Below are 27278 nucleotides of genomic sequence, written 5' to 3' on the forward strand. Positions count from 1 at the left end.
TGATACCTCTGGTGACATGAGTGCCTGCTCTCTGCATAACAAATCTCTTCAGTGGAGGTGGGGCAGTGCTATGCAATATCTTATAAACTAGACAAAGGTTACTATAAGTGATCAGGTTTTCCCAACTCAGAAGTCTATGGGTATTTAAGATTTGACAGGTGTGAAAACTATTAGGTTTCTGAACTAAAACTTTGATAGTATGTTTATAAAGACTTTGGAGTGACTTCATTGTGGATTTGTTAGCCTGTGCCCAGCTTGTCAAACAATATGTAAAATGCGGGATAATCATGGCATTCATATATATCATAGCAGTTTCAAAGCTGAGTGATTCCCTAACAAATCTGAAATTACTTAAATTAAATCTAACTCGTTTGCACATACTTTTCACATGAGTTCTAAAAGAGAGATACTTGAGCAAAGCAACCAAACTTTGACAGTTTAATTGTATGAAAAACCTGAAGATACAAAACAAAAACGTTTGGGAAGCAGTTAGAAGGCACATGGACTTGTCATCGACTTGTCATTACATCTCTGTAAAAACCTACGTAAGCCTAGGGATTCTTCAAACAGACAGCTGCATAGCATCAAGCTGTTGTACAAAGAAGGCTCCTACTGTGTGGTTCAAAACCAACATCCATCACATGGCTGAACACAGTTTTGTACGTGTGCTTGTGATTAAGTACATGGTCCCATCTGTGAATCTGTTGTTGCAGTGGCTTCTACAAAGATAATGATAAAACCATTTAGTATTTTAGTAGGTTGCCTCTAGCAAGGTGGTTAAAAAGCAAATAAAATAATGCCTCAGAGGAAAAATGAATCCTCAAACAGTGGAGATGAAACAAAGGTATCCAGTTGAACAAAAATATCCACAAACAAATGAGAGACCCATCTACGTATGTGGCTTCATGAAAACAGACAGCCTCATTCATTTGAAAGATGCTTCACTGTCACAAAATACAAAAAATGCTAGTGTACCAAAAATAAATAGTGTGACAGCAACAGCAAGGAGTTCAAAGGTGTAATAATAAGAACACTTAAATGTGAAGTAACCAGTGAAGACGCAGTTTGTGGCAGATGTGGAAAACTACTGATCTAAGGTATAGCCGGATTTTAACATGAATGTTTATGCAGGCACCACCATGTCAATTCTGGTTCTTACTCCTTGTTCAATTTAATAATAATTCATATTTAAATAGTAGGCTAGTGCTTTTCAGTTTACTCAAAGATGATTGACAACATAAAAATAGCCGTGCTAGACCCTTAAAAGATGCACTATCATTAGCTGTATCAGTTTTATAACACGTTCTATGAGGTATACTCTGTTTTATTGCACTTGCACTTGTGTGTGTACTATTTACTATAATATTTACTATATATCCATTTGTCTGTAGTGGGCAGCAACAATAGGGGATGAGTCAGTGTCTACACACAAACCTAACCCTTGTTTCATGAGCAATGCCATCACTAGTAAACTTACCAATCCACTCGTCCACCCAGGCAAAGGCCTGCCGGTGTCCTAAAAGCAGGACATCACGAATCACCTAAGCAGAAAAAAAGAGAGGAAAAAGAGAAGAGATCCCAGAGGAAAGAAAGGTAAAGAGGGACAGAAGCAAGGAGGAAATTCAAGGAGAGAGGATGTGAATCAGAATGAGTTAACTCTGAAGGCCAAAGAGAGTATCAAAACATTTTTATGTTGTAAATGTTTCCGTTCACCCCTGGAGGAATGTGATTAAAATGAGTCACTCCCAGTCTTATGTGAGTAATGGCCCTGCCTGTGTGTGTGCGCCTTGGGCAAGGAGAGGACAGGGACAGTTCACCCCAGGGACAGATGTGGTAAAGCGAAATGGATTTGGGAAATGGGAGATATGAAGTTTAAACTGTTCAGCCAGGGTAAAGGGAGGTGGTGCAAGGCAATCTGCAGGATGTGAACAGGGCATCTGATTTGGTTCACAGCCAACTGGTCATGTGTTACATGTTTTCGGAACAGAAAATGTGCCTCTGGCACTGGCGCCGGTCCACATGGGTCAGAAAGTTTGAGTGAGTAAGGAAAGGGTATTTCTGAGAGGGCATCCACAACAACTCCCCACAAAAAGAAAATTCACACAAGAACTTTTTGATCCTGACCTTGTGTACAAACTGCTCCACACGCGTTTGCAGGCCCCAGACTTCAAACTTGACTGTGACAAGTTTGTAGGAGCACATGATGGGGTCTTGGTTGTTGATCCATCCTTCCTGCAGGACGCCTCGGTTAGTCTTCTTTGACTTAAAATACCGCAGGTCCTACAAGGTCACGAGACACCGAAATCAGAAAAAAAAAATCCTATGTCATTATTTCTGCATGAACATGTCTGCAAAAAGACAAGACCATAAATCCTCTTAAAGGATTACTTAACTGTTTTTCAACCAATACCTAATTAAAATGTTGTGTCCCATCATTTATCTCTCACACATACACACATACATCCTGTTCCTATATGACAGGATCACCTGCATTCATTACGAGACTCATGCAGAGCAACAGCCAGGCTTCACAGCGTGAGCACCCAACCACAAACGTTTACATGCATCAGTCACTGCTCCCTATAGACTAATGCTGTGGTAATCATTTGTCTTAGGGTCATGCGTCTGGCTGTGAGTGTGTGCCGGGGTGATACAAAACTCTCTACATCCCGGCTGGGAAAGCACCTGCAGTGGAGGCCTGTTGCATTTGTCCGCACATAAAACGTGCCATAAAGTTTATTGGCAGGAAATGTGGGAAAAGATGAGAAATGCTCAAGAGAGCGTGTCCTTTTTAAAATATTGTCAGCATGCCAACTTATATTTTACTTTGATGGCTTCCAGATTTGCTGAACCATTTTCTCTGGAATTAATATACTGGTGTTAAAAGTGATATTTCACTGTGAAAGAGCCTTTACAAATAAATACTGCAGTGTAACTTCTGACATTCATTAAAACATGTTGTTTTTACATTGCAGTTTTTGTATGATTAAACATACAAGATATATGTTTAGTCTGTGAGCTTTAAACATGCCACTATATATAATTTCTTTCCTTGGACAGAGCCAGACTGTTTTCCTCTGTTTCCAGTGTTTGTACTAAGCTAAGCCAACCAGCTGCTGGCTGTATCTTCATATTTAGTGCACAGACATGAGAGTGATATTGATCTAGTCAAGTCAATTTTATTTATATAGCCCAATATCACAAATCAGCCTCAAGGGGCTTTACAATCTGTACCGCATACGAGCCCATCTGATCCTTAAACCCCCGATTAAGATAAGGAACCCCCCCCCCCCCCCCAACAAACCTTTTAACAGGGAAAACATGGAAGAAACCACAGAAAGACCAACAGAGGAGGGATCCCTCTCCCAGGATGGATACGTATCATGATGACAAAGCTATGACAAGATTGTAACATATATGAATAATGGTTCTGGGAAGATATCGAGCATTTTCAGGTGTCGCCAAACAGATGGGATATACTCATCTACCTCTGGAAATAAAATTGTTCCCAAAATGTGGAGCTATTATGCTGATATTGATCAACGGATGTCTTTCCTTTTTTTAATTTGTAAAACACTTTGAGCTGTGTTTTGTGCACAAAAGGTCCTAAATGAATAAAAATCATGATATCATTTTTATTTACTTCTATTTTTTCATAAATGAGTCAGTAAAGAGTATGTTTGCAACCATTGTCTTTTTGAGGTGTTGGACCTCGCTGTTAACTGTGGTTCATTCATGTATGACACTGGTCTCTGTGCTGCAGGTGTGACTCTGGTGTATGCAAAACCCATTTGTGTTCTTCATCAATGATATTTACATCGATCACATGACATCCACCTTTAGCTCTGAGTGGATGAAAGCGGAAGATCATAAAGCCTGGTGGGACGTGTGTATATTAGTGTGTGTGTGAGTGTGTGAAAGTGGAGGTGTCAATAATAAAACACCACTGCAGTGACATCATGACCCCTCTTGATTATTAATAGCTCCGCTTTTTATCACAATCACACCCTGACAGATGGGCATTCACGCACACACACATACAAATGTCAAATCAGCAAAAGCTAATGTCCATCACCTCCCCCATACATAAACATGCATGTCCCTCGCTTCCATTACTCTGAAGAGGCAGATGGCCAGCTGGTGGTCCAAAATAAGCTGGTAGAGAAAGATAACACACTGTTCTGTTTATCTGCTCACACGCCATCCCTTCTCTTCATTCCTCATTTGTTGACTTTTCTTCTCTCGCCTTGTTCTTCTCTGTTTATCTCCATATTCTCTCCTCTGTTCTCGCTCATTTCTACCTTCCTCTATATCTACCACTGGGGCATGTACATGTAATTATTCACTCTGTGCTCCACTACACACATATAATCATGAGCGTATCCTGAGGTCAGTGACCTGACTTCCCTCACCTCTGACTCCTTGTAATGCCGTTCGGGGATCTCATCATAGGCGATGTCCACGAACCACACCTCCGTTTCCTCGTCTCTGGACTCGCTGCCAAAGATCTGAGGAACAGTGAACAGCTCTATGTGTGAGGAGGACAGCCAAATCAATAATGCACTTTAGTGGTTGACAAATGGTGTGGGACGGTATGCTGTGATTTTCCCGGTTACTTGATACGGCAGTGATGGGGCTGGAAGTGTGTGTGAAGCTGAAAGGACAATATTTGACACGAAAGCAGAGGTTCAAAGAGGCTAGGCAGGTTTGACAATAAGATAATGTTCTGTTGGTCTTAAAAGTACAGAGCACAGAAGACATGATGAGCACCTTCCTTCCTTCTGGCTTTACCTTCAGACAATACATTAAATAAACTGTGAGGATGACTGTGATTCACGCAGTCAGTGACACACCAAGGTGCCTGTGATTTCTTCCTGTGTCTGACTCACACAGGAAAAGCAAAGCAATGTTGGCTAGTTATCCGCTCCTTTTCAGAACAATGTCTCCTGCGTCAGAGGTTTGATCGCACCTTCTGTATACTTCAAATCTTTGTACCGGTGAGGCAGAAGGAAGAAATAGGCATGAAAAGGTTATTAAAAGAGATGAGGGAGAAGAATAGAGGATGAAAAACAAGAGTCTGCACAAATGGTGAAGAAGTGGGGGATGTAAAATTGAGAGCAGAATGAGCAAACACTTTAACTCGTCTGCACTCACTACTTAAAATCCACACGTTTACGATCAGTTTCAGTCTCTGAAACCGTCATAATGGTTTTGCAGCTCTTATGAGCCCCCACTAAGTGGAGCTGCTGCCTTTCAGTTTTCAGCCACAGTAGGGATCGAGGCAGTATTGCATAACCTTCAGACTTGCAGCTACTGCCACCAAAGTGTTAAGTGGTATCAAAAGAGAGGTGGAGAGCGAGCTTTACACGGCAATGAAAGAATCAACAAGACCAAGAGTAGCTTGTCATGTTGCTGTAGGAGAAAGTCAACATTTACTTTTTCTTAAACAATAGTTTTATTATTGTTATTTGCTATATTACCATGCTTTCGATATATGTACTGGGCTTTGGCAACAATGTTTCATAACTTTCAAACCAATAACATTCATTAAATAAAACTGAACTGAACAGGGTTGCTTGTGTGAGATATCAATGTCAGGCAAATGAATCTGGCTACTCAAGAGCAGTAAATAATAATGTTACCCAAAGAGTTGATTGTGCTGTGTGTAAAAACTCAGTTATCTAACCTTCACTTAATAAAAAGACTGCATTATGAACAAAATCTCACAATTAAATGGTGGACAATGATGCATTAATCCTCTGACAAAGATAATTCACCAGTTCAGATTTGGAAGCTTTGAAGTGAAAAGATCTGTGAGAATATAGGAAGATGGGAAGAAAAGGCAATAACAGACAGCAGGTGTGCAACAGGGGACTGGCAACGGTACAAGAAATGAGATTGTGTGAGAAAAAAAAGCAAACCTGAAATATGCTGCTAAGCCATGTTTCCTCTTTCTTTGTCAGATCTACCCATACAATACACTCCCAACCACACGACACCCCGAACTCTACTCACATTATCATTGCTGCCTTTGTTGTCCTCGTATTTGGATTCTATGTGGATGGAAAACTTGGGCAGGAAGGAGCACTGGAGGGGATAGAAAAGACAAGCCAGTGAGAAATTGATATGCACAGTGATAACTATGTTGGATGATAATTACATAGCTTAGTTTTCAGAATGTAGAAGAATTCCTGTCAACTGATCCACAGCATGAGACGTGAGACTAATTGTGTCTCTGCGTCTGTGTTTTATCTTCCAAACCAGATGAGCCATAATGATTATTCTCTCTTGCTGTTTAGATTTACAACTGCACCACACAAGCTGCCTTCCTCCTTGAGCACTACACACACGCACACACTTTGTTGTCTTTGGCCTTGTTGACTGCTGTTCAGCAGCTCTTAAACACAGCAGTTTGATTAGATAAAAGCTTAACGCTTAGAGTTATTATGCAACCAAAGAGTGGATGATTGATTACATGAGCAGTTGATGTACAAGACAGTGTGTGTGTGTGTGTGTGTGTGTGTGTGTGTGTGTGTGTGTGTGTGTGTGTGTGTGTGTTTATGTACGGCATAACAGGACAGAGACAGTACGACGAACGAGACTATTGAAAATAAGAAAAGATATATAAAGGGAGGGTGCGCATTGTAACTGTAATGATTGTGCACAGTGCAGTAAGCCAGTACTGGCCTTGCGAGTTTTAGAAGGCAACAACAAGAACACATAAACCTTCATCCTGGAGATGACAATGTCATTCACAGTAGACTGACTTTTTACTGAGCTTTTAATAGACATATTTATTTCCTCACCATATTTCTTATCATCCAAAGAATCTTCACGAGTGTACACCTCACAAACCTCATGGACTGATGCACACACACACTTCTCATAGTGTGTTTATGTGAAGTGGTTAATTCCATTAATCTGTTATCATTTGCTTTAGCTTTTCTTACAAAAGTTGACGAATGAATTTCTTCTCATGCAGACACTGAAAACTGAAACTCGACGAATGCTGTGTCCCAAATTTCTCTTTTGTACTTACACTCGGAGTATGTTCACACTGATAATTATGCCAACATGCAGTGCACTATGAGTACCCAGATGGTGTACTCATAACAGTCAAAAAGTTGGGTACGGAACGCTGAACACTTCTCACTTCTCACTTCTCACCCTCCATGGTCGCCATCATCCACAATAAGCGTCACCATCCTGTTGTCGGATAGAAGCCATCACTATGTTTACTGTGTATATTTGGGGTTAATGCTGGTTGTAATTCACCATTACAAAGAAGAAGAAGAAATGGTCAAATGTTGCCATCGTCATTTTTGTTAAGTGCACAACACTATCAAAACACTGTCAAAATTCACATACTACGCAAGTAAGTACATAGTGTACACAGTATACTATATGGAAGTGTAGTAACAGAAGTATCCGTAATGAGAAACAGCATTAGAGTCTAAAGCCACTCTAGCGACTAACATGCTCACAATGACAAAGCCTGACAAAACCAAAACATGCCATTGTTACGCAGGTATTATGTTAACCATGTTTATTATCTTAGTTTAGAGCATGCTAACATTAGTTAATTATCACTAAACACAAAGTGTTGAGACTGATAGGACTGTCATTTATTTTGCAGGTATTTGGTCATAAATATAAGTATTAGACAAATAAAACATTTATATCTGATGGTGGTGCTAACAGAAAAAGTCAGATTACAATTCACCCTGAGGAAGGACCTGAGCGTGTGTACCAAATTTCATGGGAATCTATAAATTAGTTTTTAAAAGCCACGTGCTGGTGGTGGGGTGTCAATGCAATCTAAATATGAAATGACTTTGTAACATAACTATTTTGAATCACAAAGTCACTGTCATTGCCGCTGCCAATCATTATCCTCCAATTTTGCATCATCACCACCCACCTTGGGCTAATCATAATAAAACATATCCAACCTTAATCAGTCCCATGAGGCAGCGTGATTACAAAAGCACCATCAACACAGACTATAAACATGTTTGTTTAACTTGTAAGTGGGCTGCTGTCTTGTTAGAGGCTTTGTAAACCTACAGCATAGAGTTACAGAAAAAGTAACTCATACACTTTCAGATCAGCTGGCAAGACCTTCCTCAAACCTCCAGATGTTCCATGTATCTGTACAGGCTCCGGGGAAAAGAGCAGCCTGCTGCTGATGTTATTTGTGCTTCATTGATGTTTCCTTGCTTAGACATAAGGTGGGCAGGCGAATGTTCCTCCAGTGTCCCAATGCTAATCATTAGTGCCTTTTCTCAGCTACACTCAATTAACCATTTATACCACTGAGAGCTGTGGGGGTTCTTAATGTTTATAAGGGGAAATCTGTTTGATTAGTTGATATTGACAGGCGGACTGGTGCAGCTGTGACTCAGGCATTATATCAGACAATTGGTTCATCTATTCATCTATGGTCAGGAGCTTTAGAGTAGTAAATGAAAAAATTTGATTTCAGAGAGAAGCGGCAGAAATTTGATTAATTTGCAGGGTGTCTGGGTTCACCCTTAGGGACATGGTGAGGAGCTTAGATATCCAGAAGGAGCTTAGAGTAGAGCTGTTGATCAGGATTCTGATCAGGATTCATGTCTCTCTACAGAGGTATATCCAACTGGGAGGTGACCCCAGGGTCATTACATAGACTGCTTGGCCTGCGAACACTTTGAGATTCCCAAGCAGAAAAACATCAGGGTTCCTGCTGCCACCATGACTCTGACCCAGAGAAGCAGTGGAAAATTAATGAATGAATAGTTGATGCTGATTACTACTCTTGCACATAACAATGTACAACACAAAATAATCATAAAGTCAAAAGGAAAAACAAAATGCAAAATTAGGAGAAATATACAATATAAAATCTTCTGTTTGGATTTAATGGAGACTCCAGATTGCCCTGTTTTGTTTGACTGGTGTGAAATTACATATTTCAAATGGTTGTAGTTAAACGTCACTATGGAAAACGCTCAAATCTCAGACAAGATGGCGTTTCTGTTTCTGGATTAGACTTCATTTGCTGTGAGCACAATCTGATGAATGAAAGACTAATAATAGGCAGAATGTCACAAACGTGCACAAGTCTCTCTCTATATATATGTCTCACACACACACACACACACACACACTAGTTGTGTAAATCACAATTTAACTCATGAAGCGATACTTTCACAATATGTTGCCCATGACAATGATGATAGGTAGTTCGTTAACAGGCATGGCTGAGGTAGTATTTGGCTCTAGGGCTATTAAGTTGGGTGCTATTTCAGAGCAAGCAGTGTTGTCCGAACAGGGACATTGTGTGTTACAAGATAAACATACAAGGCAGTTGTGTATGATATAAAATTTCAAAAGTAGTCATCAGTTATATACTCATATCCTGATTATGACTATTAATGAAATGCATTTTATGTAACTTAATTCTCATAGGGTTTTATGAACCTCTGATATGTATCATTATAAACAGTATTAAACTACATGCAAACACACAGCAACATAAACACACAAATGCCATCATTCAAATGTCAACCAGCCATTAACTGGCAAAAGAATGAACTGCCAGGAAGCCGAACATTTCCAGGAGAGAAAAAAAATCAAAGAAGGAAACAGCTAATGTGATATTAGGGCTACACTAGTTTGTTGATGCATGGCTAATACAAATACAGATGTGACAGATGGTACAGAAAGACATTTATATGTCACGGTTCAAGTGAATTTCTTTTGGAAACTGGATTTTGTCAGATGAGGCACCTTATGCATATTTGCCATCCTGTGCCACTCTCACCTTTAACCTCTACCGCTGACTTACATGTCAGCTTTTGCATAAATGTATGTGTGATTTTGTGTGTGATTTTGTGTGTGCATGTGCGCGAACACACTGAAACTACTCACTGTGTACTCTGATCATAGTTCCAGCGGTGGCCATCAGTATAATGGACAGTGAGATGTGATGGGGAGAGAAAAGTAGAAGACAGCAAAGGAATCAGTCAGTATTACAGAGATAAGAAGAGAACAGACGAGAAAAACTTATTTAGTTCACAATGGAAAAAAGGCCATTAAGCTTCAGCAACATCACTTCAGTCCCAGCAAACACGCATTTATGGAGTCCATTTGGCCATGACACAGTCCGATTTTTTAAATCTATGTGACAGTGATGTTTGTCACATGGACATACTTTCCATACAGACAAGCTGCATGTCCCTCTGCATGCTGCAGTGCTCACAGTTATTGAAAGTTCAACAATACCATGAAGCAATGTGTCATCTGCAGACTGATAGTAGTTCATTATTTACAGTTTTTTTTACAATTGGTAACACATTTCTCAATCCTGAGTTCACTTTATCAAAAGTCTTCACAGTCAGCACAAAAGAAGTCACCGTGGGCTAAACTGTGGAAGTCTTTCAATGGCTTCGACACAAAATGTATTCAATGACCACATCTTTCGAAATTCATGAACTGTTTATTCATTTCAACTCCACCATCACAACTGTATTTACACTCTATTTTGGACATTATTGCATACTATTGTTCAGAACCTAACATAACACTAAATGTATGTAAATTATACTGGCATTTGCTACATCTAAAAATAAAAACAGAGAAGAACAACCAGAGCTTGTTCCCATTTTAGCAGCGCACCTACTCAGGCGATTATGCTTTTCGCCGTCATGCCACATATGTACTGTAAAAGGGCAAATCTTTGGAATGAGTTTTTGTCAGTAAACATGTACCCAGCCAGACACAGAGGGAGACTCTATAGAGGGTCCTCAACCCCACAACTTTCCACCTTCCTCATGGCAGTAGAAGGTTTATGACCACCAGCCACATTATCCAATATCCCTCGTGGATGTAATGAATGTTCTGTTACGAATGTTGTACGAATCTGCCAGGGATGCATCAGGCATGCAAAGAGATGCTTTCCAAGACAGAACATGAGGAGTGATGTGGGTGAGAACTATACCGTTTATAGCTGTTGCTATTGTATCTATAGTGAATTCATACAATTTGTTTTGCATTACTAGAGTGACTTTAGGAAATGAAGCCAACTGAAGCATTTCTGATTAATTTCACTATAAGGTAGTCCAACCCCTGTAGTAAAGAGGTGCAATTATTTATAAATAAATAACACAATATTAAATAAAGGCTGCTTAAGACATTAGTAATATATATTCTAATGCTACCGATTGTTAGTGTTGTTTTAGTTCATTGTGTTATGAGCAGATAAAAATGTTGTCAGTGTTCTGGTACAAGAGCTGTTTCTGACAACTGTGTCAAGTGTTTAACTCTTGTGCTGAGCTGCATGTCGGTAAAGAGAACTGTGTGAACAGTTTTAAAAAAGGGAACTCAGTACAGAGAAACGTGTGTTACCAATTGATAAAAACTGTACAGCAGTTATGCTTCGGCTAAAAGTTTAACACTTTCAAAAGTTGTCAACAGGCTGTATGTACATCCAAACAGGAATCCATCTACACAACATATTGGATGACATAAACGAAAGAGCTGTCTGGCACATTCACAAATACTGTCACTATGTTTGTGTCAGGTTTGTTGTGAAACCTTCAAACCTCAAGGATATTTCATCCTGGCATTGCCAGATGATAAAAACACCACTTAAAGTGTCAGGTTTATTCGGTGTGCCACAATATCGTATGAATAGCTGCAGATCACAGGTTCACTTATATCTTATGTAACACGTCACACAAACCTTTGACAGTATGATTGGTGTAGTAGTACACTGGCACAAATAGGAAGCTGTTATTTTTGTGTGCAGGGTTCATGTCATACTTAAGTAGTCATTACAAAGCACTGTGAATTAATGTGTCCTTTTTAAATGTACCAGCAATAAAAAAAGTGCAATCAAAGCACCGGGTGAGGGTGTTTTAAACTTGAGTTTATGTTTAGCCTCACACTCTTAATCTTCCAGTTAAATCTGCCTGTCCTCTCCCCATCACCTGACTTCTGTCTCGCCGTCCCTCCCTCCCCTCTGCTCATTGTGCACTGTGTTGGACAGAATGTTGCTTCCATATCCTTTTGCCCTTCCAATGATCCCATGTAATTGCAGTCAGCAGGTGAACAGAGCTATGTTTGCAGAGAGCTACAGAAAATGGCTTTGCGTGTGTGTTGTTCTAGTACAGATAAGCAGTAAGCCATCCTATTACAGGGGGAGATTCTTATTAAAAGAGATGTTTGCTGTCTACGCTTTTAAACCAATGTTAATTTTTGTAACATTATATAATGTTCCATAGGTGAAAACAGCGGGACAAATGAGTGTACATTGGAAAAAAAAGCACAAAGATGTGTAATTAAAGCATTACCTGTGATAGTGTACGGGTAATAGTTCCAAGCCTTCTCTGTGACATAGAAAATTTTAGGGACCACTGCTCTGGCCCAACTGGGCAGCTTGCTGAAACACAAAGAAAGAAGAGTGGATGGATTTGTAAACTGAAGAAGAACAAGAACAAGACAGATGAGACAAATAGCTTGTGTGCTGTACAGTCAAAGTAGTCCCCTCTTAAAGTTGCTTCACTCCTTCGGCCCTATGACCCAGAAAAAGGCAATGACAAGCATCCAGCTGTGTGAGGCCATGATGACCCCTGGGGAAGTTGATTACACTGATTAAACCCTGCACCCCACAGTGGAGTTTTACCAAAGCTTGCACGGTGATAGATACAGAGAGGGAAATGGAGGGTGGAAAGTGCAGAGAACTAGCTATTACTCAGCACAAATGGATTCTAAATGCTGACAGTTACGGCCAAGTAGCTGAGCACCTTATTGGGCGCCCAATCAAAATGCAAATGATTACTGAGGAGGGTGAACAACAGGGGCCAAACCAAAGTTAGCTGGAGGGGAAATTGCCAAGCCACATATTTTAAAAATGCATGAATTGAGAGGCAAATATGAGAGATTTTCCTTTTGAAACGTTGACACTTATACAGACTTATACAGAGAAAAAGTAAGTGCAGACTGCCTCATTACTGAGTCCTGAACAGACCAAGCCAAATCCCATTTGATCCAGATTTCTGCAAACTGAATATCAGCCAATCAAGCCAGGCAAATGCCCCCATAATTAGACAAAAAGTCATCATTTAGTTGCACCACATTTCACTTTCTGAGTAATTCACTTTTAAATCAGCTTTTGATTATATTCACTCCCACTTTATCACCCTCTTCCCTTGTTATTCCTGCATGCAGCAGCGGTAATAGAATGTGGAGATTATACTGAGAGTATGTATGGACCACTGGGACATGAGACGGACGGCTCCCTCTGGTCTCTCTCCAATGGACTGTCAAACAGCCAGGGGAATGTCCACACACAGCAGACTGGTCACATGTCCTCACACTGCCTTAAATACAAGTCCCCACCCACACACACACACACACACACACACAAACTGTAGCTATAACATGGTAACAGGTGGTTTGTGGGTGGAGAGAAGCAGGCACGACGTCCGACAGTGACTGCTCAAATTATCCATCACTTACACTGAACTCATCTCTCTCTGCCCCCCCCCACCCCACACACACACACCCACACCCACACCAGCCTAAACCCTCCTCTCCTCTGAGTTTGTCAATGACACTTCACATTTCCCAAAGGCCCACTTACTTGTCAATTCTGACCACAGAACCTCACCCTCTCTGCTTCTCATTTCTCCATTTAGCTCTCTGTTCGTCTATGTCTCATTGTCTTACTTTTGGGGAATGAGCGGCCTAGTCATCTATGGCAGTACTTGATTCCGCTCAATGCGGACTTTATCTTAACATACCAAAATAAGCCATAATCATTCTTCAGTTTGAGAATTACAAACTAGATCAGTGGAGTAAATGGCGCACCAAAGGGCCTGTTATTATAAGGATGGTTACATTATTGCTCTATACCCCATCATAGCTCAGTTCAGAAGGAGTTATTAGTAATGTATGGGGACAAAGTGTTAAATCAGAGAAAGAAACTATGACATAATATAGATATTATTGTGTTACAGGAATTAAAAGCCTCCTATTTTGTCTCTTGTGTTGTTTTTCATATTAGCATAATAGCTTAGCCACTGCTGTTTGTTGTAAATTTTCTGTCTGACAGCATGATAGTCCTGGAAACAATGCAGTAAGATTTGAGAGTTTGAACTTGATGTATGAGTTGTTGGATTCATCATGCCCTGCTGGACTAAACTGTGAAACCCTTCGCGAATTTAAGTCTAAATGTCCACGTGTCTCACCTTGGTTCAGTTGTCCATGTCCAGGGCTGGACTGGTAATCTGGCATGCCGGGCAAATGCCCGGTATAACGTAAAATATTTATTTAACTGTAAAAAAAAAAAATGGGCCAACGATTGGCCCATAAAGCATGGACAGCGGCCCATTGATTAATTTTCTATACTGACATTGGGCTGGCCCAATCACATCTCTTACTAGCCCCCACCCCCTCTTCAGAGGAGGCCGCCAAATGGGCGAAAATAACCGATATGTTTGCTACCGGGGCTGAAGTAGTAGCTTCAACGTCAGCTGCAGTACCCTGTGTAGTGCAGGCACTTGAAGGAGTAAAAGAGCAGTGGTGGCCACTGACAGGCAGAAGAGGAGGCGTGTGATAGCAAAACAGAGTGACAAAGTGACAGTGCCGAGAGAGAGAGCAGGAGGAGAGTGGAGGTGAAGTGATAAGCACGGAATAGCTCAGCCTGTAGGGAGGGGGCAGGGAGGGAGGGTAATTTTCACTGGGGACGCTGGGGTCATGTAGCCACCACTTTTTGAAAGCATTTGTTAAGCAAGTAATAATAATAACAATAATAAGCTAATGATTACTGCATTATATTTTACTATATTTTTACATTGTGAATTGTCACCTGCTACCTGAATTTTGTGCTTCCCTTTATAAAAATGAAGACATTTCCACCACAAATTGGTGCAGAAAATGTCTCCTGAATGCAGGAAATTAAATGTTTAATGCTCAAAATAATAATAAATAGTAGGTCAATTAAAATATATTCTTGTCTTGTAGTCATGGACACCAATCTAGTGCAATGTCACGTCTCATGTCATGTGTTTCATCACACCCCTAATCTGACCCCCTAAATGGAACAATGGTGTATTGGTGAGGGGTGTCCGACCAATTTTGGTGGGCCGCCTCAGCCAAGCACGTTCCTTGCACGAACAAGATATGGAATCTACTGCTACTAGTCTGTTAAATCGATAATGTCTCACAGCTTTGAAATTCTCCAACTCATCCATTTTGTTTGTCTACATCAAATCATTTGCGATTGTAGATTTAATAAGGGAAATCAATGAGGCTGCTGTCCAGGCATTCAGTCATTCCTTCCTCATCAGTGTACTCAATGAAAAGTCCACATATCTGTAATATTTTGTACGTAATATTTTACATATTTCTATAATATTATAAAATATTTCATATTTTTTGTGTGTTGACGGGGTCACATCCAGAGCAAATTCACAAATGAGAGCCAGGAGACCACACGTCAGACCGCACACAGCTGCTAATTCAATTCTAATCTACATAACAGAAAACAAAATACTCAATTTCATGCTTATCAAGTTTAACAGAGCACAGGGGCAGCTCTGAGCTGGAAAACAGGCTTGGAGTGAGATGAAAAGGGACACCTAAATACATTTTTCCCTTACTCACTCTGGAAACAGTGATGCTTAGTGCAGCTTGCAAAGTCTTATGATCTTTGAAAAGTGAATATGTGAATATGTGGCTATATATACACTCAACTATTTATTTTTATTTTTATAAGACAGCCAACAGATGATGACTTAAATGCATCGTTACACATCTAACCAATGGCTAATCTTTGTCTTAACACCAAGGACTGCAGCAACAATGAGTGTCAGTGACAGCTATGCAGTGAAAAAACATCACATCATCTTTTCTTTGTCACCTCTCTCCTGACAGCTTTAATCAGCAGCAGCCTAATGAGGCGGCCTGTGATGGAAGGCTGAGGATTGTTAGTGTGAGATGAAATATTAGAAGAATATCAAGTCCTCAGCAGAATTATGTGGGATTTGACGTCACAAATTTATACACATTGTAAATGATTTATTTAATTACATACATACATAGCACGTGGAAGGCACTCACTTGTTAAGGTAGATTCGTTTCTCGGTGAACTGGCCTGATCCGTGCTCAGGGTCCTCGTACGGCTCATTCTGGACCACCTCCACCCCCTCCCCACGTTCACTCTGTTCATGACTGTGTTTACTGATCATATACAGCTGGCCAATCCGGTACTGAAAGACAGACAAACAGGTGACAAACAAAGAAACATGATATTAGATCAATTGTTTTATATGACTTTTGGAGACAAAAAGTTAGGAGAAGAAGGCCATCCTGAAACATTAACATTGTTATAACAGCAAACATCTGGAGTACAATTCCGATGAAGCCACTCTTTGAATGGAAACAATGCGCTCTTGCTTGAAATTCAACAATTGACTCAACAGTATAATTTTATAGCGGCCATAAAAATAAATGCAGAAGGGAAAATACCAGGATTACAGCTCTCACTGCATGGTCCTGACACCTGGGCACAGCCGTCATAACAAAAGAAAGCTGGGGATTAGGAGCTGTCAGCAGTATAATGACAAAGGCCTCATATCAGGTCAGGACCAAGCAGCACAACAATAGTAACGACAGCAGCAGTAGCCAGTTAGGTGACCACAGGACCTTGTGGCACATCTGCCAACATCCACATCTTTCACTCATCACTGACTGACCCACTTGGCCTGATGACAATGTCACTTTTGGTCGCCTTGACAGGCTGGACTGGGACTGAGGCGTCACACGGAAACTATTTTCCATACATTTGGAAAACGACAAGCGTTGGAGTAAGGGTGCTCCAGGACGGAGATTTCCGACTGCTCGTAAGCCTATTTCCGGGCCGAGGAAATCAATCTGGCTGAGATGGTGACTTATGTCGTTCTGCTGGAATGCCAAGGGTTCATTTAGGACTCTGACTGCCACACACACACACACACAAACAAACAGAACTCCAACCAAGGATAGCTGTGTTAAGCTAACGGAAAAAGGGCAAGGACTGCCTGGGATGTTAACTTGTGACTCTACATCTAGCCACAAAAAGCAAGGAATGGAGAGGAGAGATATGTGATAGTGTAGTAGGAAAAAAGCAGAGCCACTGAGTTACCAGTAAACAAGCCCAGGGTGTAAGTTCTTATATCACAATGTCAAATGTTTCCATCTGCCAACCATGAGCAAGGCAGGGAGTGAGACAGAGTATTCCCAGCTAGAATTTTGATGGCGGTGTGTTTCTAAATGAACAGCTGTTGGAGTTTAGCATAATTTTTTCCACCGCAATGACACCGTCACAGGCCAGGCGTAATAAAAGAGCAACCTTTATTTAGTCACACACAAACGCACATGACAGACATACATAGCACACGGACAGTGAATCCGTCAGAATGATTTATGCATACAACAACCAGGAAAGAAATTCTAAGGATGAATGGATAATGGCTTAATCTCTACAGTAACTCAAAGCCCCTCAAATCATTATTTCTGTGTTACTAATGAATCAAATGATTACCTGTAGGGGTAAATGGGTCAAACTGATGAACCAACAGAGAATTATCGCTCAACTCTGAGTAGGGCTGCCCCCTAATAGTCGACTTAACCGTTAGTTAATCAGAAGATTTAACCGACTTCAAAATCATTACCGCTTGTTGTTAACATGCGGGGTACTTCATGCCACTTGTAAATGTATATTTTGAAGCCTCCTCAGTACAGTTTTGTAATTATTTGCACAGTGTTAACTAATTCAACTAAAATAATAAACATGCGACGAGTGGATAATGGCTTGAACAAACGACTAGTCGAGCAGGAAAATCTTTAGTCGGGGGAAGCCCTAAGTCTGAGGTCCTTCTCAGCTCTACAAAGTGTTTCAGTACATTAAATAAAAATTTTGTTTTACATGGATTTTGGTTTTGTCTCACCGGTGTCATTTTCAGAGGCAAATTGACTGTACACTTCCTGCTCAGCACCAAACAGCAGATAGACAATGTTAGTGATTAGCTGGTGAACATAGCGGAGTATTAAGCAGCTAAAGAGACAGGTATTTCCTTCAGGAGTTGGATATTTGTCACGGGGACACAAAAAGGACTCTAAATAAATACTAAAGTTGCTCCGTGTCTACTGGATGTGTAAATAAGCCACTGTTTGATATCATCTCCAGCAAAATCCTCATATCAACTATAGGGCGGTAATACGTCGAGGTTGTGTTTACAGCTTGTTGTGCTGCCCCCGAGGGGCCACAAATGGATCATGTTGGGTTCAATAAAATCATCAATAACCCCTTTTCCACTGCATAGTACCAGCTCGACTCGACTTGCCTTTGCTTGGTTTCCCATTGTGGAAAAGTTGTACCTGTACCTGCTAACAGATACTTTTTTTCGTATCACCTCCGTTGAGGTTCCAAGCGAGCTGAGGTGATACTAAAATGTGACGTGAAAACACAGCAGACTACTGATTGGTCAGAGAGAATCGTCACATTTCACTGCATCATCATTGCGGGCGCCTGACAGAGGGCAGCAACAGAAAGTTTTATATTTTACAGTTTTCTTATGTAATTTCATCACTAAATCCACTTCTGACAAGTTTTGAGGTGAGAAATCAACTGTGCAGATTTTGAATATTGACCTGCGGCAACCCGCGGTAGGAGCTTTTGAGGCCGGCCAGCCGCCCGCTCACAGGGCCCTCTGGTCCCACCGTCACACAGACCACTGCAGCAACAACGGCAGAGGAAAACACAGCTGGAAGGTTTTCATACCGCTTATCTGTGTTTACATTCTGAGTAATGTTGAAACTTTTTAACTTAAATCAAGAGACAGCTGTATGTGGGTCGCTGGTGTGTGTGTTGCATTGAAAATTACGTTGCGGCGACCAGCTACATTGACGGGTACTATCTCTGGGTACTATCTGTAATGCAAAATGGAGCACGGCCAAACCGAGTCGAGTAGAGTCAAGTCGAGTTGAGTCGAGTTGAGCTGGTACTGGTAATGGAAAAGCACCAAATGTAATCTGAGTAAAGCTGCAATAGAATTTAATATGTATGAGGAGATGCACAAGGGGAATAGCCTCAAAAATCATGCTAACACATGCCAAATACGTTGTATAAAAAAAAATGACAGAAAGGAATAGCAGTCACAAGGTGAAACCAACCACAAGGCACATACTAAGCACATAGCAGAATACAGCAGTTTCAAAAAAGCGGCTAATGACCGAAAAACAACTAAGACTTTGTCACTGTGTTCGCAAAAGTGAGTTAGTTATTTCAAAGAAAAAAAGAGGACAGAGGGTTGAACGCCATACACAAATCTCCCTGCGAGATGAAAAGCATCAAGGCAGAGTACTCGCTCGAGAGGACCTCTGAGTGCCACTCTGATCATATTGATGGCTAGCAACATTAATGTATTAACATTAAGCACCATCTTTCCTGTTTCCATGTGCTTACTCAGAGTTCAGATACACTGTGTAAACACACAAACACAAGGTTCTTCCTACCTGCCATTGTATTCAGCCCCTGTCTGCTGTCCTCAGAGCCCCTGAGAGCTGCAGCTGATGAATGAAAGGCTGTTTTCATTGTTGTCTTTGTAAATCAGGCTCTAATGACTAGGAGAGAGAAGTGGCCTTTGCTCAGGTTAGAGGGGCCATGGATGAGCTCTTTGTACCTCTCTTTCTCTAAAGATAATAGAGCCATTGGGCAGGATCAGGGGCTGATAGCAAAGAGAAAAGATGCTGGATCACAAGCTCAGGTGTATAATTTCTCTTCCACCTGTCAGTTGATTTATCTTCTTACCTTCGCACTCGCTCCCTAGACGCTATTTCCTTCTTTTTTGCTTCTTTTTCTCCTCACCCCACCTCTACATTTCTGCCTCATTTCAACCTGTGAACTCCATCTCTCACTCTCTGCCACCAACCTTTCAAATAGCTCATTATGTTAAAGCCACACACAGTTTAGTCATCTTCAGCGCTCAGTTGTTGCCTTCTGCCATATCCTCTTTACACAAGTGTATTGCAGAGTATCATGACCCACGGAGCCCCTTCTATTGCCAGTTATTACATGAGTTTGAGAACTAGAATATCACTTTTAAGAGGGAGACTGGCAGGGCGAGCTGACCTGTGGAAAATCATGAAACCAAAAAAACATCTTGATATTGGTCCCTCTACTTCCTTTCTTTCAATACCTCTGTTTTCACACCACAAATTCCTCAATATTACATAGTAACGAGTGCACACAGACAGCTGGAATAAAGTTAAAAGAGAGAGGAAGGAGGATGGGGACAGTATTTCAGGTTAAACAACAACAACAACAACGCAGTAGTTTGACATTTTTTAGGAAATGTTCTTACTTACTCATCTACCATTAGCTAGTTAGCTCAGATAGAGGTCCTATAAGCTGACTCTGCCTGGACTGGGAGCTTAAACAAAGGCATTTCCCAAAATGTCAAACCTTTCCTTCAACAAGTAAATAGTACAAAAGTTACATTTTCACATGACAATATCAGTACCTTGAACAAGGTGATAACAGTACATTTAAATGTAGAACATAGGAATTACTGACACGCATTGTGATCTTTGGATATTGAGAGCAGTTTCCCAAATAAATGCAACCCCTCCCTCCCTCCATAATATGCATATGAAATGTAAAATACCATTTAAAGATAAAAGCATTGAGCCTGTATTGTGATCAAACTCTCTGTGTCTCTTTCTGGCTCTCTGTTCTAGCAAAACAGCAGGTGGTAGGGAGCTGTGTTCATTGTGCTACAGCCAAGGAGTGTGTTAGTGTGAGTGTAAGATAAGAATCCTGACAGAGACACACACAGACACACACAAGCACATAAGACAATACTGGGCACAATGTTTAACATGTAATTAAAATTCATCCAGAGACAGGGTAATTACTGCATTGTATTCTTGGACAAATGACAGTGCTCCTGTTGAGATAAATAGCTTCTGCTTTTAGGTGTCCATTTGTGTGTGTGTGTGTGTGTGTGTGTGTGTGTGCTCCTTCAGACTAAAGACCAGCTGAAATGAATGTAAGTCTATCTAATGTCCCCAAAAGTGACATAAGTAAACGTACGTGTGTGTGTGTGTGTGTGTGTGTGTGTGTGTGTGTGTGTGTGTGTGTGTGTGTGTGAATAATGGAGAGATCAGTATCTGTGTCTATCTCCGTAGGCACATCATCCTAAATCTAACTCAGTATTCATGCAAAGGGGATCAATAGTCACAAAATATATTATTATTAATACAATTATTGGCCCAGTTCATTTGGTAATCACTGTGTAATAATTTATATGTACATATACTAAGTGTTAGTATATGTATACTATTAGTCCCTGGAGTTCAACAATAAGTATAAATAAGTATAAAACACAAAGGTTCTCAGTTATTCCTTACATAATACCATCATTTGTTATATCTTTGTGAAATCCATCCATATTGTTGGACATCAGTGGGCGCACTCAGATATAAACACCACGCCTCTCACAGCAGATGCACACAAACCAGGCCATATGAAACTGTCCAAAATGCAAAAGAGACATATTTATATTTGCTGGCAAAGGTTGATCCTAATTTATCAAACCATGTGATAACAAACATTGTCTAAAACTTGGACAGAAAATACTCACAGTACTTTGAATAAATAAGCAGCAGCAGTTGAATCCTCGAAAAAGGTGTCACCATGTAAGCTTGAAACAATTAAGTAATTTCCACTCATTTCAACTTAACATATTGTGTATGTATCAGTTCACCAAACAAACAATTCCACAGTAAATTGGGAAGAATTACGCTGAATATTGCATGCCATTATCTAAACATAATCAGTATAATCTAAACTGATCCTGGATAAGCACAACAGTAGACATATTGTTAATGGATCTGCAGGTGTACAGCACACATGTCTATAAATTCAGCTGCCCACAAACTGACTCAAAATCTCCCAGCAGATGAAGAACACAACACACAGTGCAGGTTAAGGGGTAAAAAGAAAACCACATATGTAATATTGTCAATAGACTCTCTTTCATTACCTCTCCAGGCTCCCTACACCATCTACTACACTATGTAACATGGCAATCCCCGGCCGGACATCTATCACGACACCGTTGTAATTGTTTATGGCACCAAAATGACTCTTCAGCAAGCAAGTTATACGAGAAGCAAAAACTAGCTAATGTACATTGTAAGTTCTTTGGAAGAAGCTAGCTGGATGCCATGGCAGAGGCTGCGAAGAAATCATAGAACACATTGTCAGAGGAAGTGAGTCACGAGCAAGGGCGTCACTTTGTGTTGAAAAGTGATGGGGACATACGGGCTCAGATTATGGGTGTGAAGAGACACTTAGGTCGCGAGACATCGCGATATTAACGTTACGAGAACGAGACGAAAAGCTCCTTAAACAGTGTTTTTAAGACATCCTCAATGCTGATATATGAGGGAAATTTTGATCATTAACCACATTGTTTTTATTTTTTAAAAGGAAACACAAAATTCAGGTAGCACATGACATTTCAAAATATATAAATATAATAGAATATAAGTCAGTGCAGCTCTCAGGCATGCTGTGGTGAGTTCAATGTTTCTCCTGTAGATAAACTTTTCTCATTTAATATCATCCCTGCTGAGGCAACACATATGAAGGCATGATTTAGTTGTCCCTCCTCTTTTTTCATGTTCCCAGGGAACAATTTACTGATTGGTGCATGCACGTTTTTGGGTCATTTAATAATAGTAGCTTGTTTTTTCTTGGAGAATGCACATTTGTTTCTTCTACATTTTAATTGCAATGCATGTTTTCTGAATGTTTTTTTTTTATTTTTTATTTTTTACAAATTATACTTTTAAAAAAGTGGTGGGGACATGTCCCCAGCGTCCCCAGCGTAAATGGCACCTATGGTGACGAGCAAGAGTGAGAGAATAAATATCGGACTGGCTTTAACTAGTTGGACATAAGCAAGCAGAACAGATGCCAAACTGACCTTCTTTCTGTTGGACAAGTAAGTAATAACTTATTAACTCGCTTGCTATGTCTTGTGTTGTTGTGATTGCTTGATGTTTGAGTGTGTTAGCAAGTTGTAAACATGAGCAAAATCAGCCAGAGGTTTCACAGACAGGTTTAGCCATAAGCTATGTCTAGTTGATGTTAGCAAACATACTAGATAACACACTTGGACATAACGTTACTGGAAGTGCTCTTGCATCGGTTTTTGTCTAGATTTGTTGGCTAGCTTGCCACCCAAGTTTCAAGGAACATTATGCTGCTGCAGGTGGAGAGCGGTTCCGGTGTCGAGCAAGGTGAGCCGGCATCATAACTGGGCTCAGCAGCCTCTATGGACATAACGTTAGCTAATAGCAGAGGAGAAGAGGATAGTTTTTGAACGCACTGTAATCATTATCAAATGCATGTGTACAGCTGTCCTTATTTCTGACAGCAATGAATGACACTGAAGCTGCAGGGGTGTCAAAACACACAAAAAAACACATCTTACATAATGTAGCTTTAATCAAGACAGTCAGTCAGTCAGAGGAGGGCACACACACATATTCTTGTACTTATGGGGACAGTTACTTAACCCCTGTCTCTAAACCTCCAGGCTACATGTGACGTCTAAACTGACTACTTTCTCCCAACCTAACAGTAACGCAAAAGTTCCTTCAGTCTCGAGCTCTGAAACTATAACTTTTTTTCACAAAGACTAAAGTACAACACACACACATCACACACTGCTGTTTCAGCAGAAATGCGGGCACACTGTTGAGAGCGAGTTCATGTGACTGACTGCATTTGCTGCATTCACGCTGATGCAGCAAAATGTGAAGGTTAACTGCCTGTAATGGTTTGATAAATTCACATGTCATAGCAGTGTTAGTCACATAAACAACGTCAGAGGATGCCAAGAAGCTGGATCAGGTAAGCAGTGTGTTGTGGAAGCTCAACACTACTGTGTGACAGGTTACAGCATGATAATATAGTGGCAGCGCCATTTCTTCAGGAAGAACTGGAGGTTCAGATACTACCCACAGAGGCACAGAGTATGTTTTTGAACATTTAATTGTTATTGCTTGCTCCCTCAAGTCAACCTAAACTGAAAGGTATTTTGAGACTCTGTAGATTCATACATCGGTAGCAGGAATTCATTGTGCAGAGGTTGTTGTCTAACATTGGACACTCCTCCTTCACAAGATATACAGGGGTAGCCATGGTTCAAATTATGGGGAGGGATGCCCCAAAAGAGGTAAAAACAACAGTTCAGAGGGTCTTTCTTACCTCTAATTGTAAATATTACAATGTATTTCCCATATTCATGCCATTATATTTAAGAATCTTGAAATGTGATATCAGATACCCCTAAAATGGACCATTCCATTTCCTAACCTTTATATTAGTTGAAACGTCTTGTCTGCCCACATCACTCAGTGCTCCAGTCCAGTCCACCACAAGCTGGTGGAGACACTGTAAGTTATTGTCAATAGTTAGCTATACTTTAATACACTTAACTTTTTTTTTACCACTATATCCACATTTTATCTAATTGTCAGATAACACTGGTTCTCAGGCATGAGCAGTGAAATAGAGGATTATGGTAGTTATTGTAGAGATACATTTTGATATCAATATAGAGTTTGTTTTCACTCTGGAATTCAGGAGTTTCACCAGATAAATGTTAAAGTCCATGTTTGTTATTTCAAATGTATTCAGTTTGAGTTTTACTTATGTACCGCCAATTCATAACAAAAGTCATCTCATTGCACTTTTTATATAGAGCACGGAAGAGATCCAACAATTCCCAATTCCCCAACAGTGTATGACTACTGCTTTATTGAACCCAGATTACACTGAATTCACAGTCAACATGAGCAAGAGGAAAGGAGATATTTGCTAAAAAAAAGAGCAAGTTGAAACTTACTACTTGAAATGATAAGAATTAGGAATTAGAAATGATAATGCAGAGTGTATTTTATGATAATGTCTTTGGTTCTGGTTCAGCATTGTGTGGGTCTGTGTTTGAGTTTTTCGATGGTCTGCTGTTCTGTGTTGTGTTTTGCTCTAGAATACTTGGTGACCTCTGACTACAGAAGTTGTTGTGTGGTATGGGGCACCCATCAACTGGTGTAATGAATTTGATTTATCATACGGACTGATGACATTAGTTGAATAAGAGAAGATATTGTAAGCATTGTCGCATGTACCTGCGCTGTACTGGGTTTCCTAAATTGACTCCCCGGTTGTCGGCTGTATAATTTGCACCCTGGAGGTAGCCATGTGTCCTTGTAGTTAAACACTAAACAGCACTTAAGTTTGAAAAAAAACATGACCACATACTAGCCTATACGGTATATTATTCATTGTTTGTGCTTCTTTAAGGGAAAACTGAAGGGGGGTCAGAGTGGAAAATGTAAACCTCCATTGTAGGTTCATATCAAATCACCCAACAATATTAGATATCTGTACAGATATTGGTTTAATGTAAACACCTCACCTCATACACCTCATTAAAATGGAGTTATAATACAATAATAATAATATGGAGTTATAATATAATATTAAAATGAACACAGCCTGGCCATAGAAAAGGGTCGCCACAGACTGAGCTGGCTACCACAAGAGGACAGACTCTGCTCCCAATGTGACAGAGGACAGGTAGAGACAGAGCTGCACTTTCTAACATCATGCCCCAAATAATAATAATAATAATAATAATAATAATAATCTTTATTTGTAGAGAACTTTTCAAAAACAAGTTACAAAGTGCTTTAACAAGTGTAAAGACAATAATACCCAAGAGACAATAATATAAAAACAATACAAGATAAAAGCATGAAAACATTGAAAAGACTAAAATACACGTTTAAGATAAATATAAAATTAGTAAAATATAATAAAATAAAAGGGATAAAATAAAGTCAAATAAGATCGGGAAAGGCTCTCCTATAAAAGTATGTTTTAAGAAGGGACTTAAAAGAGTTCACTGACTCAGCTGACCTGATTTCCTCGGGCAGGCTGTTCCAGAGCCTCGGGGCCCTGACAGCAAACGCTCTCCCCTTTAGTTTTCAGTCGAGACTCTGGAACAGACAACAGACCTCTGCCTGAGGATCTCAAGGTACGTGCTGGTGTGTATGGGACTAAAAGGTCAGAAATATAACAAGGCGAGAGGCCATGAAGAGCTTTAAAAGTGATCATAGAATTTTAAAGTCAATTCTAAAACATACTGGGAGCCAGTGTAATGAAGCTAAAATAGGGGTGATGTGGTCATATTTCTTTGTTCTGGTTAAAAGCCTGGCAGCTGAGTTCTGGACAGTCTGGAGTCGATTAATAGATTTTTGTGTTAAATAGGTGAAAAGACTGTTGCAATAATCCAGGCGTGATGAGATGAAGGCGTGTAAAATAGTCTCGGTGTCCTTAAAAGTTAGCATAGATCAAATTTTTGCTATATTTCTAAGTTGATAAAAACATGATTGAACAAGCTTTGTGGTGTGCTGCTCGAAATTTAAATTACTATCAAACCAGACACCAAGGTTCTTTGCCACAGGCTTAATGTGATTTACTAGGGAACCAGCAGATGGCAGTATTTGATTTGCCATCTGCTATGACCCGATGACCAGGATTTCTGTTTTGTCTGAGTTCAGCTGGAGGAATTATTGACATCCATTTTTTAACTTCACAAAGGCAGTTGTTAAGTGAACTCAGCATTCCAGGGTCTGTGGATCTGACGGGCAAGTACATTTGTGTGTCATCAGCATAAATATGAAAAGAAATGCCATGTTTATGGATAATATGTCCAAGGGGAAGCAGATACAAGGAAAACAAAATGGATCCTAAGACCACCCTGAGGCACACCATATTTAACTGGACAGAACGAAGAGACATAGTTGTTTACAGACACGCAAAACTTCCTATTTGACAGGTAGGATGAAAGGGCAGTACCAGAGATCCCCACCCAGTGCCTCAGTCTGTCTAACATGATGTTGTGATCAATGGTGTCAAAAGCAGCGCTAAGGTCCAGGAGTACCAGGACTGAGCACATGCCATCATCAGCAGACATTAAAAGGCAATCTCAGTGCTGTGGTACTTCCTGAAACCTGACAGAAACTTTTCAAATATTTTGTTATTTTCCAGTACAGTGAGCATCTGTTTGGACACAATTCTTTCTAGAATCTTTGCAATAAAAGGCAGTTTTGAAATTGGTCTAAAATTTTGATGGAGGGAGGGATCTAAACCAGGTTTCTTTAAAAGT

General features: G+C 40.2%; 1 protein-coding gene across 1 annotated transcript in view; it reads right to left on the reverse strand.

Annotated features, from left to right (window-relative positions):
* The window catches only part of LOC119888688 (cytoplasmic phosphatidylinositol transfer protein 1-like), a 59577-nt gene that overhangs the window by 1328 nt on the left and 30971 nt on the right, over positions 1-27278 (reverse strand). Inside the window, exons 2-8 of the mRNA XM_038699390.1 lie at positions 16108-16256; positions 12336-12424; positions 9913-9920; positions 6016-6087; positions 4413-4508; positions 2125-2280; positions 1478-1541 (exon numbers count right to left, since the gene is read on the reverse strand). Coding sequence (XP_038555318.1) covers positions 1478-1541; positions 2125-2280; positions 4413-4508; positions 6016-6087; positions 9913-9920; positions 12336-12424; positions 16108-16256 — 634 coding nt within the window. The remainder of the gene's footprint in view (positions 1-1477; positions 1542-2124; positions 2281-4412; positions 4509-6015; positions 6088-9912; positions 9921-12335; positions 12425-16107; positions 16257-27278) is intronic.

This window comes from Micropterus salmoides, unplaced genomic scaffold (genome assembly GCF_014851395.1).
Source record: "Micropterus salmoides isolate LMB-PRFRI ecotype aquatic unplaced genomic scaffold, ASM1485139v1 Ms_hic_scaffold_10, whole genome shotgun sequence".
Classification (NCBI taxonomy): domain Eukaryota; kingdom Metazoa; phylum Chordata; class Actinopteri; order Centrarchiformes; family Centrarchidae; genus Micropterus; species Micropterus salmoides.